Source organism: Sinocyclocheilus rhinocerous, unplaced genomic scaffold, assembly GCF_001515625.1.
Source record: "Sinocyclocheilus rhinocerous isolate Xijiao unplaced genomic scaffold, SAMN03320098_v1.1 scaffold5223, whole genome shotgun sequence".
In the NCBI taxonomy this organism is placed as follows: Eukaryota; Metazoa; Chordata; class Actinopteri; order Cypriniformes; family Cyprinidae; genus Sinocyclocheilus; species Sinocyclocheilus rhinocerous.
This window is the reverse complement of record NW_015647438.1, coordinates 128927-150371: the sequence shown is the minus strand read 5'-3', so window position 1 is coordinate 150371 and position 21445 is coordinate 128927. Positions and strand designations below refer to the sequence as shown.

The 21445-nt window shown below is 36.8% G+C and overlaps 1 protein-coding gene and 1 long non-coding RNA gene across 2 annotated transcripts in view; one reads left to right on the top strand and one right to left on the bottom strand.

Moving 5' to 3' along the window:
• shisa9b (shisa family member 9b) overlaps positions 1 to 21445 on the bottom strand; it is a 31814-nt gene that overhangs the window by 5659 nt on the left and 4710 nt on the right. Inside the window, exons 2-3 of the mRNA XM_016513551.1 lie at positions 19919 to 20040; positions 1548 to 1700 (exon numbers count right to left, since the gene is read on the bottom strand). Of these exons, the coding sequence (XP_016369037.1) occupies positions 1548 to 1700; positions 19919 to 20040 (275 nt within the window). The remainder of the gene's footprint in view (positions 1 to 1547; positions 1701 to 19918; positions 20041 to 21445) is intronic.
• LOC107709141 (uncharacterized) lies at positions 381 to 17526 on the top strand. The gene is made up of 3 exons (XR_001636455.1): positions 381 to 490; positions 5753 to 5758; positions 17514 to 17526. It is a non-coding gene; the product is annotated as an uncharacterized LOC107709141 (long non-coding RNA).

Here is a 21445-nt window from a genome sequence, read left to right as displayed (position 1 = left end):
TACATAAAATTTCACTTACCACATAAACAGAGTAAGGAGAGATGACTGAGGATGATGGTGAATTGCAGATCCTGAGCACCTCTGACAAACAGCTAATCTTGTAAAATGTGTGGTAAGTACTGCCGCTCCATAGTATAAACAAAGTATGTGCGATCGCGAATCTCGAAAGTGAAACTAAAATCGTGCATTCAAAAGCAGTTTCAATGCCAGGCATAATAGTGGCTCCCTGCCTGATGCCCGCAATTTAAACAGTATAATTATCCAATGATATAACTGCGAGAGAAAATATTGAAATATATATTTTCCTCTCATCTCGTATTTATTAACTTTAGGGGTTCCGTAGTACACGTCATTTTCTTTCCGAAATCGGTATTGGCATCGTCTATCGGCCCAACCCTAGTTCGGAAGCCTGTGCAATGATGTAGTTTCCTGACATACATCGACTGAACAGCGTTTTCTCGAGATGTTTCCGTGTTGTTGTTGCTCAGCTGTAGTTCTGACATCACCTTTTTACGGAAGTCACAACGGCTCGTGAAAAGGCACAGCTACTTTATGCAGGCTGTGTGCATTTGACTGTGGATTGACGGTTTTGAAACTTATATGGTAGTTACATAGCACCTAGACCTCAGTTATCATGAAAAAAAGCCAGGAAATTTCAGTTTTCAATATGGGACCTTTAAATCACAAAAAGTAAACTTAAAAAAAAAAAACAATACTTGAACAATAAAAATCTTTGTTTGTGACCATTATCCGACTCCGATCAGTTTGATCGATTCGTAGACATTTTTAGAACTGTGAACATGTGAATGCTTTGCTAATTTATTGAAATATTAAATTTAAATTAAAAATCTCAGGGGGACTTCAAGCAAATATTTTAGGTCAAAATAATGTGTGACTAATATATAATCATGTAATCCATAAAAAGTAACTAATCTGATTATAAGAATTTTAAAATGTAATTAATTATTTTTAAACCTGATTACGTAACCCAGATTACATGTAATCAATTACTACTCGGCACTATTGATAGAACAAGATAGCACTGTTACTGATGGACATAGACAATTCTTCAGTGACTGGGAAAGACAAATGAGAGACTTCACCAAAACATTTTTTGTTTACCAACATTATAATTCATAACCATAATGTCTGATTCTGTGCATGTTTTATGCTGGTTTGCAGCTCTCCTGACATCAAAATCAGAATATATATTTTCTAATAAATTAATTAAGCTCGTCAGTGTTTGCAAAAAATTAAGGACTGTGACCATGTATAGAGAGAACATGCTGTAACTGTGCACTAAGTAAATGCCCATAAAACATTTGTCAAGACCAGACCCCTAAGATCCAGACCAATATGAGACCGTCTAAGATCCAGAACATGGCCTGCCAGTACAACAAAAAGATCTCAGGTCAAGACCACATGATTAAGAACTCAAGCAGAAAGTAATCACACTGAGTTTCAAACATTATTTTCTCAGTAATGAGCTTGATTAACACAACTAAATAAAATCCAAGTAAAAGCACATTTAAGCATGGCCGTCTTACCCACAGCCTTGAGCGAAGCATACTTGTTGAGCTCCTTTCCAGGTTGAGATGGTTCATAGGGGTGGGCTACAGGTACCTGTCCAAGGGCAGGGTATTGTGTCATAGCTTGCATCATAGATGACCCAGGTCCCACACTGTTTATTTGGGCACCCTCTAAAGCAAAGAGACAGAAATAGAAACAAACAACAGATATGAGATGTAAAGTTTTTCCATAAATGTTATCATTCTAAAATAAAAGCAATGCTTCCAGAGGCATCGTGACCTACTCATCTTATTTGTTTGCTTGCTTGTTCATTCATTAATTAATTTATTCATTCATTTTCATTTATTGATTTATTTATTTGAAGGGAAATCAGTGTCAGTCCTGGCTCATCTATATATAACGTTATTAAATTAGGTCTGGATTTGCCCCCCCAGCGACTTAAGACTGGTTTTGTGGTCCAGGGTCACATATAAGTAAATAATGACTATGAATGACTGAATGACTATGATGCTTCTGGGTACTGCTTATTTTTTTGTGGGCGAGCATTATGCACATTATTCAGGAAGGCTAAACGCTATATCAGAATCTGTTGTTCTTCTACACATTAACACCCTCAGAAGTCTTTCTCAGTGCGTTGTCTCACAGCAGTTGGGATACCTCCCATCAGAGTCCGCTAAATTAACATATAACAATATCTTAAACTGCTTGAGGGCTGTTTCATTGTCCCATCAACACAACTTGTGAGTTTTCTCTTTGGTGATTCACTCTATATCCCCAGGAAGCAGATCATTAGTCATGGATTTCTGGAGCTCTAGCCAGGCTCTCCTGTGCTAATCGAATCCGTTTGAACTGCTAATGTCAAAACATGTTCATGCCAAAAGCACTGGCAAGCGATGGTCACAATGGAAAATTATTATTAATTTTTTTTCACACTTGATTACAGCAAAGACTTTAATATTGAGGGTCGCAGATGGTGTAAATCATAAATTCTCTTCTAGAGATTGCATTAGTTGACATCTGGCCAGCTGAAGGGGGGCACAGGAGCATGGCAAATTGACTGGCCTTCTGCTGGCTGGCATGAGGGGCCAACCAGATGTTGTGGGTATTATTTCTAACCACTCTGATGAGTTGCATGAGACAGAGAAAGTACAGCCAGAAACCGGAGAGCAACTGGGAAACAAAAAAACAGCATACTAAGCTGTAACAGACACCGTTCGTCTACTTCTTCCTTTGTGAATTATCCTCAGAATGAGTGTTGTATTTTTTGCGATGGAAATCGTGTTTTGTGGCACTGTGCTACAGTGCAATAGAGCTGCCTGATCTTTTTATGTTCTTCAGATGTGTTTTAGTTGTTACTCTCCTTGACCTGTTGTCTTGGAAACCTCTTTTATTTCTTCTAGCTGGATGGCTGTTTGCTACAAGACTCCAGCGTCTGTATCACAGGACTGAAGGGCTCTACACTTAACACACACTTCAGACACTAGTGGGCTGAAGCCAAATACATTTTTCTTCTATTTCAGTTTTCTCTCTAAAAATCACTCAGGCTATAGTACAGTTGACACTGTTGGTATCCGTTGTTTTATTTTATTTGTTGGTTTTACAAGAAAGTCAACAGAGGAACAGCCATTTACATTTCATATCTACATACACTACCATTCAAAAGTTTAGGTTTGTTAAGATTTGAAAATGTTTCTGAAAGTAGTCTCTCTTGCTCATCAAGGCTGGATTTATTTGATAAAAAATACAGTAAAAACAGCAATCAGTTTGATCAATCTGTTGTGTCCTTGATGAATAAAAGCCTTAATTTATTTAATAACAAATCTTACTGACCCCACACTTTTGAACAGTACACTCAAAAACAAAAATGTGCAAAATTGTAACTTTTAGGGGGTACAGCTTGACACTGGGACAGTACCCCTTAAAAGGACCTTTGTACCTTATATACCATATACTCTTATGGTACTGTTATGAACCCTTTAGAGGGTAAAGAAGGTACAAAGATGTCCCTTTGAGAGTACTGCCCCGGTAACAACCTGTTGTACCCTTAAAGGTACAGTTTTTGCACACTTTTTTGGAGAGTGTAGTGTATTCTCAGAGATTTTCATCCAAAGCAACTAACATTCTATTCAAGGTATACGTTTTATAAGTTCATGCACTCCCTGGGAATTAAACCCATGACCTTGGCATTGGGTCGCATTACCTTTTTATTTTTTTATCCCGTGGCATAAACGTGCTTCCACACTTTAGTGATAATTAGAAAGTGAGCAAATCAAATCATATTTTGATTCATATAATCAATCATCTACATCATTTGGAAATGTTGCTCATAAGGGAAATGACTTTAAGCAAAAAAGGAAATAATCTCAGATAATTAGATTAGACAATTTGACAGTTCATGACTCCAGGCTTCCAAACATGAAGATCCCATAACTGCATCAGTTAATATGCTTATAAACCAGGTGTGCAGAATATCTAATTAAATGTGCGGAAATTAATTACGCTGTGATCCATAATCTCCTAGGCAGTAAGATTAATTCCAGTTCTAATCAAAAGAGGGGATGAAAATAAGTCATTATGCAGTGGAACTGTAATAAAGGCAGAGTAAAATGTCCTGTCACAAAAAATGAAATGCCTGTCCTGGGGTTCCAAGAATGATTATTGAGTGTCTCCAGAATCAATCCTTCAAATGCGGAGCTCAACCTAACACAACCTTATCTTCACACCTACTGTAACTTCAGAAATGTTGTTTCTGTGGACTCTGTCCTGAGTTTCTAACTTGATTATGGCATCCATTGGGTCCAAGCTGTAGGCATGGTGGCAGGTAATGGTTTTTCATATCCTCTGACAGTGACACATTTTCTTTTTGACATGGTCATTTGTCAAACGGAGTATGATACTACCTCCTGGTTATTAATATTGAAGCAAAGAGACACTTGTGGCGTTATACAAGACACAGCACTGATTTACAATTGATTCACGTTATTAGCATTAACCCTGAGATGCATGCTTCGGTTTGGCCCAGGACTGGGCAGTATGGCCAGAAATAGTGCTATTCTTCTCCGTATCATTTTATATCAACATTTATTATATTATTCATTTAATGGGGAAGGAACTGTATTCCACATGTTTGTTAGGCCTTAAGAATGAATGTAATTACAAAACTGAAGAACTGACAAAAATGTATAGCTTGAATACAGCGTCACTTTGGATAAAAGTGTTTGCTAAATGCATAAATGCAAAATGTAAATTTGTTTGTTTACAAGAGTCCTTCACAGAGTATTCCTCTTTTAATTTAGGGCCCCATGAAACACAATTCTGTGCATTTTATTCTTTCTGAATTCAATGTTTTATGACTGATAACGTGATAAATGTGAACTCATAACCAAATGGGAGCTGGATCCAAATTCAGAATAAACTACTTTTAATAAAGAAAAATCCAAAACCACACAAGAAAACTGAACAAAAACAGAATGCAAACAAAGATCAGAACTGAGGCCACCATCTAAACGCTAGAGACAACAACCAAGACTTAACAAAGTACAAAGAAACACAGGGGCTATTTTTACAGGGGAGAATAAGAAAACAAGAAATACAAGAATATACAATCAATAAATTAATCAAGAGAAAATACAACTAGGAAAGCAAATTGGAAACTAAGGAAACAAAACTTCAACATGAAAGTCCAAAACAAGACGTATAACATGGAATATGACCATTTAATAATAATTATAATAAAATATCAGCAAAAATAGTGTCTAATAGAATTAATTCATTAAAAACTGACAATTGAATCAAACTTTTAAAATGTAATGAAATTAGTAGTATTTGGAGAAGAACATTTACATATACAATAGAAGAATGAGCTTTATATAGTATATCACAACGTAACAGTAATATATTTCTGTCTTCATTTCTTTGTTCAAACATTTATTTTTTGGCAGTTTGGCATTTAAATATACAATTGTAATATATTTATGTCATAATTTCTTAGTTAAACCAATAACTTTTGGCAGTTTTTAGTGAAGAAATTCTGTGTTTATCTGACAATTTTAGTGGATTATTTTATTAAATTAAATGGTGAAATGCTGGCGAAGCAGATCTGGAGATGAAGTTCATGCATTCATGCCCTCATATAGTGAAAACTGAAAACACCACAAACGTCATTCACGCAGAGACATGAAGAACATGCAGAATTTTTAGCAACACACACCTGATTGTCTAGATGTAGGTGAAATACTGAAAATAACACAAAAGCTTATTATCGATACTGAGTATTTTTCCCCAATAAATATCAATACTAATTTATCGCCCATCCATAATTAGGCCACATGCCTTTTACAGGACAGACAAATCTGTGTTTCTTCACACTGGTATTCAAGTATTTCCAGGCATTGAATAGCAGTGTGTTAAAATCAATATGCAGCATGTGAGAAGCCTAGACAGTTTTTAACATCACATATTCACTGTGGTAAATGAAAAATTCCCACCTGTATCTATAACAATTATTTAACACTTATTTAACACTTATAAAACACTTATTGGGGAAGTCGTGGCCTAATGGTTAGAGAGTTGGACTCGTAACCCAAAGGTTGCGGGTTGTAGGTGGGGGGAGTGAATGTACAGCGCTCTCTCCCACCTTCAATACCACGACTGAGGTGCCCTTGAGCAAGGCACCGAACCCCCAACTGATCCCCGGGTGCCGCAGGAAAAATGGCTGCCCACTGCTCCGGGTGTGTGTTCACGGTGTGTGTGTGTTCACTGCTGTGTGTGTGCACTTTGGATGGGTTAAAAATGCAGAGCACTAATCCCAATCCCTTTTTTTTTAACCAGCTTGAGAAAAGCACTGGATGGTGGCAAGGAGATGATCGCCATTATTTGTTGCTCACAACCCATCCCATCTTTCAGATAACTGGAATGGCTCACTGTTCATACAGTACGATCACACCCCATGAGAAGACTCAACAGAAGCAACATGGGTTTGGGAATAACTAGCCTCTGATTCCTCATCTGTAGAGATGAAACTTTAGTTTCTTTGGCCTTCTTTGTAGCGTTGCCATGCAACCTCTAATCCAGTAATGAGTAGGCTTGATTTAGGATGCCATAAAGACAGTAGTTCATTTTTCACAATTGCCTGGTCCCTCATTTGGGTAGATACAGTAGAAAATAAAACAATCTTTTGCGGAGAACAATTCCATGCAAAGATGGTGAAACTCGCACACTGCACAAATCATTTTGTTAATCAGTATATTTGTCTTCTGGTTTTCAAGAAAAATGTGAACATTGTTAAAGAAGATACATTTATTGAAGAATCAAACTGCAGATATTTTTTCTACACAACCCAAAATCTATTTTTACTGAAAAATAAAAATAAAAATGCTACTTAAATGGATAGTACACCCAAAAATGTACTCCTGTCATTATTTACTCACTCTCATGTCTTTCTAAACCTGTATGACTTCTGTGGAACATAAAATAAGATATTTTAAAGAATGTTGGTAACCAAAGAGTTTTGTTGAGCGTTGACTTTTTTTCAAAATATCTTATTCTATGTTCAACAGAAGAAAGAAAGTCAGTTATGTTATGTTTCAGGTGATTGCCTCAAAAATATATTTCGAAACACTCATGACCAAAGATATCAATTGCCATGGAGATGAATGGAAATGCTAACGGATCGCTCTTTCCAGGTAATATAGACCTTCTTGGCTGGTCAGGGGCTAAATAGCAGACAAAGCTGCTTGTGTTTGGATAAAAATAGATTTCAAGTGACAAAACTATAAATGCCGGAGTGACAGAAATTGCTGTAATTTGTGAGTGGTTCAGAGAGACAGAGAAAGCGTGTGGCCGTTTATCTGGCAGGAGATGTCAGCTATGCGTGAGATGTCACCCGGCTTTGGGTTCTCATCATTTCGCTCTGCCAGGATGTCTGATTGGAATTTAGCCCATTTTTGAAGAGAGCAACTTAATGAATGTGCCAGTTTTAGTTATGTTACATGCACAGTTCGATTCCCTCCTGGACTGTGATTCAGAAGCCTTATCTAACGCTGCTAATATATGACTGAGGTCAGCTTTGGGAGGAAAAAAATGCATGAGACATTTTCGTCAATACCTAATAGAAAAACATGCTACGGTGCATATAGCAATAAGAGATATATTGCCCCTAGGAGATATGTTAGTTAGACCAGTGCTGAATTTTTCATGAAGAAAACAATAATCAATACACCTGCATTTTTCCAATAAATAATACATCTAAAATTACCAAAAACATCTTTAGATCACAAGTTTCTGGACATAAAAATTTCAACTGCTCACACAAATTCAGATTCTTAAATGAAGTCATGAGTTTATTTGTGTTTTTAATCAGCATACTTGGCAGATTTGAATTCCTTCTTTAATTTTACATCTGGAATGTAGTTGAAGTATATTACACAGCACACACTATAGGGTTTGTGTACAGAGAGACCAAAAGTAAAATTTCAACAACATCAAAAGAACTTTTTTTTTTACATCCAACTCCAGTATTTGTGGTATTGAGTTTTAGTTTGAAGGAGCCCACTTAATGCTGTATCTCAATGATAAAAAGAGATAATGAATACAGAAATTGGGCTAATTACAGCCTTATTTCCCACTGGTCAAAAACAGATATCAGTGCCAAGCTAATTACTTTAGAGAGGGGCATGAAATTACATGTTGTGTCTAATAAAAACAGTCTTAACTAAAAAGTGCTGGGTATGAAGAGGACACATTTGACATATCAGAAATGTCCTCACTGTAGCTGTAAGACACCAATAATTGAGATTCTTAGCTCATATCTTTCTAACGGAGGCATTAAAAAAATGTTATCAATGATGGGCTAGTTTGGCTAGTTTGATGAAAATGGGCTTTTGTGTGCTTTTTGAAATTTACAGTGCCTATTCAGAATGGAATGAAAAAGCATAATTCTCCTTCATATGGTTTGTAACTATGAGGGTGAGTAAATGATGACTGAATTTGAATGTTTCATTGAACTATCCCTTTAAAGAAGAAGGACACAAAGGTTTTCCGAAAAGAAAAGAGACCTGCTCAAATTAGTCAAAGTGAGTCAAAAACAGACACAGATAGTCTGCAAGGCCTCATAAAAAATGCAGTAGAGTATTTTGGGATCTAAACACAATAGTGGCATGGGAAGGGCACAGACATTGTGACACAAAGATAACTTTGGAACTGGACTGAAAAGTGAAACCGAAATTTAATTTCGGATTATTTAATAATTGGATTTATCATCTTCAGAACATTCCACTGCGTCCATGAGCTTTTCATATAGGAAAGCATGTGGATATCCTGCTATGATATGTGTATATGTGTATGCATTGAAAATGTAAAAGGCTGGCTGGTGTCTGTCTGTGGTTCCTCTAATTTCAGGTGTGTTATGACCTTCAGCCTCTCATGTTACAGGTGACGGGCTAACTGTCAAATGTCTGCCTTAAAATAAATCCGCATTTTTAGTTTCTTGCCCAGAAACCCTGTAACAAGTGTTACTACACTCTCAGAAAAAAAGGTACAATAGCTGCCACTGGGGCGGTACCTTTTCAAACGGTACACTTTTGTACCATTTAGGTACTAATATGTACACTTTAGGTACTAATGTGTACATTTAAGGTACCATTATGGACTCTTTTGGTACAAAGGTGTGCCTTTTAAAAAAGGTACTGCCCCAGTGACAACTTTTGTACCTTTTTTTCTGAGAGTGTAGCAGCATCAGCTTAATCAGTATTTTTGACTTGTTTTTCAGTACAAATATGTAAAAAATATATTTTACTAAAGCAAAAAAAAAAAAAATGCTGCTTAAATGGATAGTTCAGCCAAAACTGAAAATTCTGTCATCATTTACTCACCCACGCCATTCCAACCCTGTTAGCCTTACTTTCTTCTGTGAAACATAAAAGAAGATATTTTGAAGAATGTTGGTAACCAAACAGTTTTGGTGACCATTGACTTCTTTTGTATGGGCAAATAAAAGTTTAGCATGTGATTTAACAGCAAAATGGCAGTAGAAAACAGGACGAGCTCTGACTTATTTTGATTTCTTCCTGATCTGCCATTACATGACTCATTACACACTCCACACAACTCCACACGTGGGCAGCCATCTTAAATTTGGAAACCTATGTCTGCATATTCATCTCTCCCCAGGAAATTTGGATGTTGTGCTGTCAGTGGCCCATTGGTTTTGGATAAGTATGCCACATATGGGCATGGACCCTAACATGCCTCATAGACTCAAAGCAAGGATGTATGGATTGCACATCCCACCACACTCTCAAAAATAAAGGCTCTTTATTGGCATCAGAGGTTCCATGAAGAACGTTTAACATCCGTGGAACCTTTCCATTCCACAAATGGTTCTTTATAGTGAAAACAATGTTCTTAACACCAAGTTAAAAAAATGGTTCTTTTAAGAACTGTTCACTGAAACTTCTTTGGGGAACCAAAATGGTCCTTCTATGGCATTGTTGCGACCCTTCTGGAACCTTTTATTTTTAATAGTTCACATCATCAGACATTTCATATAATGAACAAAGACCACATGTCTTATTTTGCTTTTCAGATAACTGAGAAAAACATTAGATGACACTATTTCCTAAAGCTTTAGTCAACTCTCTCACTGACTAAGTGAAGAAAGCTTCGCTGCTTTGTGCCTGACAGGATGATGAGACCTCAAACTCTAGCCTTACAAGCCTCAAGTTGTTTTTATTTTCCTGGTTTTCATTGCCAGTACTGTGCACTGTTCAGAAAAAGAATAAATAACAGAGTATTTGGTGAATATCAATATGACTGCGAGCATTTCTTCTGCAATTCTTTGGTAATCTTGAGCCTGTTTTGAGCCTTTGAGCCTGTCTCTTGCCTTTTTTCATGGCCATTTTCGACATCTTGCTGCATTCCAGCAGAACAGTGTGTCCATTGCAGAGGCCTCATGGAAATAAACTTAACTTTCTGCTGTGTTTTGGAAGATGAGTTGATATGTAAGTCTCAGGCCACAATTATTGTAAACAATCAGTATTTCCTAAATTATTTTACAAACAAATGCGATTTTCAAATTCAGTTTCCGTTGGATTCTGCCTGTACTGCCTCATTAGTATGGTACCACTTCATGTGGTTATTATCCATAAATATTCAATACCCTTCCTCAGCCTCAAATTCAATAAATATTAATGGACAGAGATCGGCACAGCATTAGCCATTACCCACCTTCAAATATTCCCATAGTTATTAGTACTACTGTTTGCTCCTCCGCAGCAAATGGGTTCATATTGTACTGATGCAACCTTGAGAGACAGTCAGACCAGGACTGGAAAAATGGGTAACAGCAGAAACATGTTATTTGATTTTCAATGAGCCACGCCACAGTGACCAGAGGGCATAACATGGGAATACAAAACGTATGCTACATGAAACTAATGGAGCAATCAAAATAATTGAAAACACTAAAAAAACTGCCTTGTAGATTTATTCAAGAGTTTACAGTTTATTTGTATACAGATGCTGCTTGTATTGATATTTTACATTTTTAATTCAAGTGTAAATTGAGTGTTCAAATACTTTTGGGGGACTCATCATTGACATGTTTCACTAAAAACACTGTTTCACCTGATGGTGAACTCAGTTTAACAATGATATATGTTTTGAAAGGAAGGCCATTAAAATGTATTTTTGTATGCACTATTTTAGTGCAAAACCCTGCGATGGGAATCATGGGATTTATAAATCACCATAAATCACCATCTGGTTTAAAGGAATAGATGACCTAAAAATGAAAATTTGCAGAAAATGTACTCACCCTCAGGCCATCCAAGATGTAGATGAGTTTGTTTCTTCATCAGAATAGAATTTTAGAAATTTAGCATTGCATCATTTGCTCACCAATGGATTCTCTGCAGTGAATGGGTGCCGTCAGAATGAGAGTCCAAACAGCTGATAAAAACATCACAATAATCCACAAGCAATCCTTTTTTTTTTTGCTTGTAAAAGGTGCTTGATAAGTGAATATTTATCTCCTGATTCAGATGAGATTACTTTTTTTTACTGGAAATAGCAATATTATTGATTCAGAATGCAGCGGTACGACTGGTCTTCAACGAGCCCAAAAGAGCCCACGTTACACCTCTCTTTATCTCCTTGCACTGGCTACCGGTTGCGGCTCGAATCAAGTTCAAGACATTGATGCTTGCATATAGAACAGCCACAGGCTCAGCACCCGCCTACTTCCACTCCCTACTACGAATCTACATCCCCTCCAGAAGTCTGAGATCCGCTAGTGAGCGACGCCTCGTGGTACCATCACAGAGAGGCTCAAAATCACTTTCCAGAACATTCTCGTTCACCGTTCCTGGCTGGTGGAACGATCTCCCCACCCCTATCCGGAATGCTGAATCCCTGACCATTTTCAAGCGACAGCTGAAAACTCATCTCTTTCGAAGCTACTTGACTTCATCATCATAAAAAAAAAAATAAAAAAAAAATTCTCTCTCTTTATCTATTCCTTCTCTTTCTAGCGTGTACTTATTTGAACAATGTCTAAAAACTTGGTATTACAAGCACTTCCTGTATCTGTTTGCCTCTTTTAAGAAGAATCGCTTTATGTATCCCCCAATTGTAAGTCGCTTTGGATAAAAGCGTCTACTAAATGTCTAAATGTAAATGTAATGTAAATGTATTGATAGAGGAGTCGTATTTTAGCCAGAAGCAAGAGTTCTAAGTTAAAACATCTTGAAGGATTTGTTTCTAACAAACATGCAGCTTTTCACTTTACAAGATGTTAATTGATGGACTGGAGTAGTGTGGATTACTTGTGAATTATTGTGATGTTTTTATCAGCTGTTTGGACTCTCATTCTGACGGCACCCATTCACTGCATCTTGGATGGTCTCAGGGTGAGTAAATTGTAAGCCATTTTCTTTTTAAGTTTGGGTGAACTATTCATTTGCTGTGGTCACATTTACCATTGTTCTACATATTTTCATGGATGAAATCCAGTCATTTTGAATCCAGAAATGTGTTTGAGGGCAAAACATTTCCCAACACAGATTTCCCTTAAGTTCATCACACAGATTTGCCGCTCTGCTAGTTAGTGGTGTTGACTAAGGAGCAAAGCGTAAGCTTGTTTACACAGTAAACATTTAGTGAAGCGATGATAAAACAACGCAGACAGCATATGCAACTAAATGACAATAAACACAATTCCTAATAATAGTGTTTTTATGTTTGTTTCATAATGGAGTAAAATGTTCAACATAGTAAACAAACACAAACCACATTCAACCTGAAAAAGATTGAAAAAAGCTCAAAATCAGCATACATTAATAAACTCCTAAGTTAATCTGATCTGAACTGCCTCACTCCCTAAATGCTAAACATAGTAATAACCTGATTTTTTTCTCTCTCAGTAAACGCTTCAAACACTTGGTCCAAAAACTCATGAGCGTGAAATGCCCTCCAGACTAAATTCTGCCACTGAAGAATGTAGACCAATAAAAAAAGTGGACCCATTTCTTACAGCGGTGCCATAAAATCCAGATTGGACTGACCCACTTCAGGAGTGTACATCACCACTGGGCTTACATTTTGACAGAGAGGAAGTGGTCTGACAGCCACTCAATGACATGGTTTTTAAGTTGAAAGGAAATACTTTTTTTATTTTTTGCTGCCGTACCTTTAATAAACAGGTTTCCATTCCAAGCAAACTGATAGTATGAGACTGAATGACCAGAGATCTTAAATAAACTAACAAGATAATCTTTTCTAACCAGCCACTCTTTGGCTTTGTCAGAAGGCTATGCAGAGCTGTAGGTGCTACACAATATCCATCCTGCTTCTGAACACACAACAGGTGATTTTGATCTGATTCTGTACATGTGGGCGGTCTTATGTTAATGTTTCAGGAATCTGACGGATTTTAGGACAAGCCTTTTTTTTTTTTGCATCTTAAAAGATCAAATTGCATTTCTCATGATGTGGCCCAATTTAAGTGGGCAGCTGCTCCCTTACAATCATCTATGGCCGTTTTCAGATCAATCTGTGGGAGTGTTTGACTGGGATGTATGAAGGTCTGAAGCAATCCACCCCCTATTGTGACACAGCTCTCAAAGAGCCAATTTGGGCCCGATAAAAAGCAACCTTTCTCAGCTCTCATCTTCTCAACAGTTGCTTTAGCAGTGTGAGCTCCATGCACCCTCTGACGAGCCAGAAGGGCGATTTATGTCACAGCTCCAATCGGGGATTATTTATATGTTTTGCTTGTTTTTGATGGTGTGCAATTTTTTTTCTAATTATAATGTGTTAACTTGGAGCCTATGCGATCTGAGAAGTCCACACCATTGCTTGCCAGTCATCGCAGCCTTCCTCGGATGCTGTGGATTTACATAGCCACCTACCTGTCAGCACGTCGACTGGCAGGAAATTAACTGATAATTATTCGAGGCGTGGGGGGGCATTAGAGGGAAGAGGGAACTCTGTTTAAGATGTGGTAATTGACTGACTGCCTGGGCTTTACTTGTCCCTGCCTAAATTCATTAAAATCAATAACAGTAATTTCAGCTGCACTCTCAAACCCTCCCCTAACATATTTTACCGTTCAGCGTTCAGCACCAATATGAGAGACTACAATGATTAAACTGCAAAGGAGAAGAGTGACCACTCAGTTCATTTTACTGCATTACTAAAAATTATTAGTGTTTAGTGAAGGTATCAGATGATATTTTGATATATAGTGTAGTATTTTTTCATTATGAACTATATTATCAGCGCACCAGTTTCTTTAAAAAATTTAACTAAAAAATGAATGTGAAATTTATTAAAATCCCAAAAACTATATGTTTATTAGCAAGTTTAAATAAAATGTCCAATCCAAGATTTTCAATGTGATTTCAAATAGGGAGGCAATAATATTACAATTCTGGCCGGCACCAATAAGCTGATAATTATTTTCATGCTCTGTATGATGATAACCAATCGTTTTAAAAGCTAGTCAGTTTAGGTCTCACAACATTATATTATACGGTATGTTAATTTGATATTTACTTTGACAATAATACTTTGATATACTGTGGAGTCCAAAAGTCTGAGACCATTAGCGCAAAATTCCTCCTATTAATGCTATTTTTTTTTCAGTATAACAGTGCCTGTGAAAAATGTACCAAACATAATAAACATAATATAAATTTTTTTTTAAATAATAATAAATAGATAAAAAAATATATAAAATCCCAAAACCTGTTGTTTATTCCCAGGTTTAAGATAAGATATAAATAAATAAATAAATAAACACTGTAAGTGAGTGTTAGATAATGGTAAAGGTGATTTAAATGTTAAAATTAGGAAAATGAGCATAATTAAATATCCAGTATCAGTCAATAAATAAAAATAAAAAAATTCCAGATGGGCAATATGGTATTGATATATTGTCCATCCCTAGTCTCAGATTTTAGTATCCAAAAATCACCGTAGCACCTGATCATTTCCTCACTGCCCTCCTAGTGACCCATTTTTTAGCAAATATTTAGGAAAAGTTTGTTATATGCTGAAACTCCATGAGAAGTACCTGTCATATTGAGACTGATATGTCGACAAATTTATGAGCAGGTCATTATTTCCCATAATGCTAAATGGGTAATCACTACCAACATTTATGCATCTGGTACAACACCCATCTGATCCTATTATGATGTTTTATTTTGCCCTTTTTTTTCAGTTCAGCTGTATTTTTTCACGGAGAATAAAAACAATGGTCAGCAAAATCTTACACCATCTCCATGGAAACAAGCAGTGCAGCAAACCAGGTAAAGCTGTCTGTGTAACTAAACCACAGCTGAACTCAAGGACTTTTGACAGGAATATTCACTCCTTATAAAATTTTCTTCTGTTGTGTTTCGCTACTGTAAGCGTAGAGAACACGTAGCATTATTATGATCTGCATTCATCAGCTATGACTTAACTCAGCTGCAGTCTTACGAACTCCACACAGTACTGCATTTCGATTCATCTTTACGCCGCTTTCACCTCTAACAGTTATTTAGTCCTTTAAGCTCTCTAAAACTGCTCTAAGCTGTTCTGATGTGTAAACAGAAAACAGAGAGTTGATTAGGTTAACTGGTATAGTAATGAGTCACCGTTAGTTTCTTTGCCCAGCGGATTCTGAGTTTAAACAGAGTCTCATGAGTAAAACTGTGCTGTACAAACACTGGCTCTGGGTGTGAATTAATTATATATCATTGCTGTCACCTGTTTAAATAAAAACAGCCTCTCAGCTTGTGCTGGTAACTGTGATTCCCAGAATTACTGTGCAAGTTAGATCAGTATTGTAATGGAAAATTGTAGTGGTTGGGCAGTAAATACATAAAGCACTTAAGCCAAACCAAGTTTATTGTGCTTGGTTAACCCGGATTGCTGGACCGGGACTATGAATTGCATTCCAGTGACTGATTTACTCATGGTAATTCTCTGTTTTTCCAGCCACTATATGACTCAGTTTTGAGAATACGGATGTAATTTCAAGTCAGTGTGTTGTAGAACAGAGGTATTTTGGGGCGTTATTAGATACAGTAGCAAGTGACAGGAAATTTTTGGCTGTGAGACAGTCTAAGGAGGAGGAGATTAACCATTCATAGAAAGATATGTCCTGCCTTACTAAAGTTGAAAAAGTGAAAAAGCATAATAGGACCCCTTTAAATTAACCAGTCGCCTCATTACTAAAGGCATTGTCCAGGGAGTCAAGATTTGGCTAGATTCAATGGTTTGAAGGTTTAACTACACCATTATGTGTGTACAAAAAGCATCTTTCTTCATGGATGGCAAAAACTTAGCACTATTGTGATATACTAATCAAAAGAGTTATTCTCAACCACTCAGCTATATACTAAGCTAGTAGGCTAAGCTGTTAGCTTGCTAACTGAAGATTAACTGAAAACAGAAATATTTAATTTACCCAATTTTTGGCACTGTTGATGTGTAAAATGTGAAGGAAAAGACATTAATGAAGATATTTCATGATTAAGAACAATACACCGTAATGCATTTCATGGACATGAGCAAAATCAATCTAAAGAATACAGTTTATCAGCCTGACTTGAGCGAAATAAGGTTGGAGAATCACTAAAAAAAAATAGCTACCCGAGTGTGTTACACTAAACCAACTTGCTCCAATAAAGAACTGAGGACAAAAACAACTACCATTCAAAAGTTTGGGGTCAGTATATATTCAGCAAGGATGAATTTAATTTACCAAAAGTGACAGTGAAGACATTTATAATATCATGAAATATTTCTATTTTAAAAAACTGTTCTTTTGAACTTTAAAAAAATCATGAAAAATAAAAAAATCACTGTTTCAACAAAAATGTTAAGCAGCAAAACTGTTTTTGATAATAATAAGTTTCAACATTGATAATAATAAGAAATGTTTCTTGAGCAGCAAATCATATTAGAATGATTTCTGAAGGATCATGTGACACTGAAGACTGGAGTAATGATGCTGAAATTTCAGCTTTTCCATCACAGGAATAAATTACATTTTAAAAATTATTAAAATAGAAAAGAGTTAGTTTAAATTGTAATATTATATATATATATATTTTTTTTTTTTTTACTGTATTCCTGATCAGATAAATGCAGCTTTCGTGAGCATAAGAAACAAACAAACAAAAAATCCTTCTGACCCCAAACATTTGAATGTTAGTGTATATTACGGGCCAGAGCTAAACTCGTCATCCACATGGGCACCACAGCACAACGTATGGTTTGGTGCAATGGCTCTGTCACTAAGTTTCTACTTCACTCTTCTCACCTTTCATGAATGACATGGCTCTCGACTTTGCTCTGCTTTGCTTCATATGTGTAACCTTGTTTAACACAACAAGGCCAAGCCAACCCTTGGTCCCAGTGTGGCACCAGTCAGCACTGCTCGAGTAAACACTTTAATGGGTTTGTGGCCGCAGAGCCTTGAATGTGAGCAGTCTGGTGGTTTGGACTGTTTCCCCTATTTTGTACAGAGAGATGTCTGAGTTCCCTGCAGACGGCCCTTCTCTTATAATGTTATTTCTCCCCTGCATTGGTACAGACAGCTCTTTAGAGGAGCAACACCTGCATGTCGCTCCGCTCTGCTCCATTGCACTTTCAGCACATAGCACAATCACTCAGCCAGCCTGTTAACATACATTCCCCATTGCCTCTCAAGTGTTGTTGCAGGAAAAACACGGGTGTGTACTACAGATTTCACTCTCTGGCTCAAAACAGACAGCTATCTTTAAGTGCTCGATTTGCTTTCTTTTCAAGAAATCCCTTTCTTCCATCTCAGACAATAAGTGGAGATGAACAGAAAAAGTCAAGCTTGAACATGTATTGTGATAACAGCCGAATATCAACAAAGAGCTTTTCACTTCCACTTAAATTCAGAAATTACACTCCCTGTCCACAGTTAAAGGAATTGTTCACCCAAAAATGAAAACTCACCCTCAGGCCATCCAAGATGTAGATAAGTTTGTTTCTTCGAAAAACAGATTTAGAGAAATTGCTCAGCAATGGATCCTCTATAGTGAATGGGTGCCGTCAGAATGAGAGTCCAAATGTAATGCTAAATTTCTCCAAACCTGTCCAGATGAAAAAAAAAAAACTCGTCTACATCATGGATGGCCTGAGGGTGAGAACATTTTCAGCAAATTTTCTTTTTTGGTGAACTATTCCTATAAAGCAACAGCTGTCAGGCCACTGAATTACATTGTGGTAAAATAAAAGCCACCAGACTTTCTACAGCAATTTGGTTACATAAACATAACTTACCAGGCACGTCAGAGTGTTTGCATGAAACATGCAGGCTATAAAAAGAGCATATGACATCTGCTACAACTGCTTTTCTGACTTTCATTAGGAGGCCATCAAATAAAGTGTAACTGTTTGACTCGACGCAAGGCATATTGATCTAAACAACTGGGAAACAGATCGGGAATCTGTCAGCACCATGGCAACACTGTGACATGCCACAAGACAATGTTAGTAAATCAGTGCTGTCTGTGGGTTGAACTTTATTGCATTAGACTTCCTAGCTTGTAATATTTCATTTTAATCATTATTTATGGAGGAAGCCTTACTGTGATCTGGTTTTTCATGCCAGATATCTTTTGGCAAATGGCATATTCACATTGACTTGCAAAGCAATGTTTAATCATTTTTGCCTCAGCTAAATTAAAGGAAGTTATAGTTCAGCAATTAGATACAGTATGGCCTCGAGTGCTTTGTCGCTTTAATAAAATGGTTACTACCTATTAAAAATATCAAGAAAACAATTTTTCATTAAAACGTTTTTTTTTTTTTATTCTGCAAATTCATTCAGGTCTATCCTATACAGTTCCAGACAAAATAGACCACCGCAATTCAACAAAAATATCAATCTGCTATAGGAGCAAATAGTATAATATAGTGAACAGCTGTTTTACGTCATAGCTGCCTGTTACTATATCATGAAGTGTTCTTTGTATTGACCAGTCAAAAGCTAGGACCAGAAATAGGTTTTATAATTTTATAATATTTTGTAATGGCCAATCAGCATCCAAAACCAGAACTGGACATTGTATTGACTAATCAGCATCCAGGACCAGAACTGTCTGTTTTAAAATATTTTGCATTGACCAATAAGCATCCAGGACTGGAACTATGCATTTTAAAATATATTGGATTGACCAGTCAGCATGCAGGACAAGAATGATCTGTTTAATAATATTTCACATTGTCCAATCAGCATCCAGGACCAGAACTATCTATTTTATTATATTCATCAGTGATTATTTTACAGCAGGTATGTGTTTTATAATATACTGAATTGACCAATCAGCATCCAGTATCAGAACTATCCATTTTATAAAAGAAATTAGAACACTTGCCAAAGTAAACATGATATTTTTAAAGTGATAATTCGCTAGTTCTCATATTTTCCTGCACATTTGTATTTTTTGCATGAAATAACAGCATGGGTGAGGTGAAAAGAGAGTGAGCGAGAGAGATAGAGTTATGTGTGTGAGAGTGTGTGTGTTAGTCAGCCACTTAGCCTGTGATAATTACTATCTCAGCATGTTAAATGATCACTATAGACGCAAGTGCTACTGCAGCCCACCGGACACGCCAAAAATGGGCTTCTGTAACTACTTCCCCTGTTCTCAGTAGGAGTCGAATCATGCAGGCGAATATATTTACTGATGAATAGCCATAGGACCTCACAGCTGCTTCTCTGGGGTGAAGAAGATGCATCTGCCACTATTGGGTTGTCACAGCGGAGAGTGTTTTCCAGAACGAGCTAAACTGAGCTTTGAGTGACATGGATTCTACCTGTTGTGCATGAGCTCTGATGGTAAGGAACAGATTTACTTACGCAGGTTGTTTCCTGTTGCTCTGGCCTGCATGTTCTCGTAGTGTTGTCCATGCACCACCAAGCTCTCCTCTCTCTCCACATGTTCTCCTGGAGCTGTCTGGCGCATCACCTCGGCCAGCGCTCTATGGAGAAAAGCTTTATTTACTCATCTTACAAAAAAACTGTTAATTAATGTAGAGCAATTCAGTACATATTTATACTGTTTGTGACTGACATTTCCATCAAAATGGCTTTAAAGTTTGTTCAGTAGATTATAGATAAATGTTGACAAAGATCTATTGCAACAATGTGTTATATTAGACCAAAATGAAAATCTGATCAATTATCCTGATGAGTAGTTTTCTTTCCTGTGTTGACGCATTGCCTATTGAAACGGGAAAACACTAATTTATTTATTTATTGTTTAAAGGCAATATGCTTTAGTTTACATCACTGCCAAGAACCTAATTGGACATTCTCATTTTAGAGAGGATTTAATTGAACAAAAATGTTGGCACACCCCTTAGTGCAAGATGAATATGATGCATGAATATTTTGTCTGTTTTCTTGTAAAATAAAGGCCTACCAATAATCATTTCCAAAAAACTTGTACTAACTGAAAGAAAACAAGTTGATAAAAAAAGATTGAATCCAATATTTAGTTATAATATAGCATTTTGGGAAATGTATAACCAATTTTTGGGGGGGATTATCCATTTTGGGGGGAAGTTGTTACACCCTGTATTAACTAGCATTTTCAGGAATAAGAAAATCCTCTCTAGGTCAAAATGACTGAAGCATTTCAGAATTCAAAATTTGGTATATCTGCTAAAAGCAGTATTTTTTTGGTATTTAAGAGTATACTATCATATACTTGACCTAAGAGACATGGTCTAAAAGCTACAAAACTGTACTGTTTCCCAACCCAATGTAAATAAAATGGATAGATTCATTCACACCAAAGCTTTGAAACGGTGAGAAAGACCTTTTTGTGGAGATACATTAAACCAGTGGTTCTCAACCCGCGGCCCATCACGAATTCAAATGCGGCCCACCATGCTGAACACAATTTTAAAAAATTACTTTCAGTTTTACAATTCATTTTAGTTTTTACATTAATAAAATCTATAGAGTTCAAGCAGTTCAAGCATATAACAATGTTTAAACGTTAAACCTAGATAAATGTGCGCTGTATCCAATAGAGAGTGGAAGATAAAGCGCGCTTTGCAGGACACAGAAAAGGAGAAGCCTAAAACAGGCCCGAGGCCCTGCCCGCGTCTGAACTTTGACGTGAAAATCGTCCCGAAGCCCAGCCCGAAGGGCGTAAAAAAGTCGGGGCCCGTCGGGCCCGGGCTGAAATGCAGGGCTCTAGCTCTGATCTAGCACACAGAAAACGATTTGACTGAAAATTTATCAGAAGAGATGAAAGAAAGATAGTGGTCATCTACGCAATTCGGAAAAAGAGGCGGCTTTTCTGCATTAGGTATGTTTTTTTCTTTCTTTCTTTTTTTTACTCTTTGTACAGCAGTTATTGTTCATTCTAAATAA